The sequence below is a fragment of the Oryzias melastigma genome, unplaced genomic scaffold (genome assembly GCF_002922805.2).
Source record: "Oryzias melastigma strain HK-1 unplaced genomic scaffold, ASM292280v2 sc00981, whole genome shotgun sequence".
Classification (NCBI taxonomy): Eukaryota; Metazoa; Chordata; class Actinopteri; order Beloniformes; family Adrianichthyidae; genus Oryzias; species Oryzias melastigma.
The window spans coordinates 12055-12907 of record NW_023417566.1 but is presented as its reverse complement, the minus strand read 5'-3'; the positions used below and the strand labels follow the sequence as shown (position 1 = coordinate 12907).

The 853-nt window shown below is 39.0% G+C and overlaps 1 protein-coding gene across 1 annotated transcript in view; it reads right to left on the bottom strand.

Annotated features, from left to right (window-relative positions):
• Window positions 1–9: 9 nt before the first annotated feature.
• LOC112142170 (cell division cycle-associated 7-like protein) overlaps window positions 10–853 on the bottom strand; it is a 6188-nt gene continuing 5344 nt past the window's right edge. The window contains exons 2-4 of the mRNA XM_024265422.2: window positions 597–725; window positions 423–520; window positions 10–345 (exon numbers count right to left, since the gene is read on the bottom strand). Coding sequence (XP_024121190.2) covers window positions 27–345; window positions 423–520; window positions 597–725 — 546 coding nt within the window. The 3' untranslated portion in view covers window positions 10–26. The remainder of the gene's footprint in view (window positions 346–422; window positions 521–596; window positions 726–853) is intronic.

Sequence of the window (853 nt, the reverse complement as noted above, 5' to 3'; positions counted from 1 at the left end):
ACTTAAAAAAAAAAAAGAAACATGATTTAGTTAGTCAAAAGTAACAAAAAGTACGATAAAAAAAGCTTGAAAATACACCTAATACAAAGGAAACAGGAGCAAAATGTTTCCGACTTTGATACCATGGCTTTGTTTTCCTGGATGTTCTTATTTCGTTTGTTCAGACTCTGAGACAGAACATCCGTTTTATCCTTTTCTGCCTCCTCTTCTTCCTCCTTGTACTGTTGTTCATTCCTCGCTCGTCTTCCTCTGCGTCTCTGTGATGGCGCATCGCCTTTAACTGCCGTTTTACATTTTTCCTCTTGCAGTTCTGGCTTGGTAGAAGATGCTCTTTTAATTGGAAACCTAAGAAACAATAATTATTTAAAGAACAAATTCTGCATGAATGATTACTTTTATTTCTGGAATTATTCGTGTCAAACCTTAGAGCAACTAAGAGGCTCCTCCTCTTTTGTTGGGAGGCCTCCTCTCCATCAGAATAGAAGCTGGTGTCCACGTCACTGCCCTCCGAATCCACCACCTTTAAAGAAAGAACATTCTGGTTATTTTGGTTGAACAACTATGACGATTTTCATCCAAATATTAGAATTTAATACTTTTTTCTGCTTGTTAAAGCTCAATTGGTCCTCCTCATCTTCACTGAAACCTTCAAACTCCTCTGAGTCTGACTGGCTGAACAGGTGAGCCAGCTCAGCAGTTATAAACTTGGATTTGAAACATGGAGCCTATTTGAAAGACATAGCTGTGTTAGTACAAGTCCGAGCTCGATAAATTCATTCGCTCAGGTTGCTGGAAATGCTCAGAAATTTCCATCAGTGAACACCTTACACCACAAATGGAGGGTAGTGAGAAC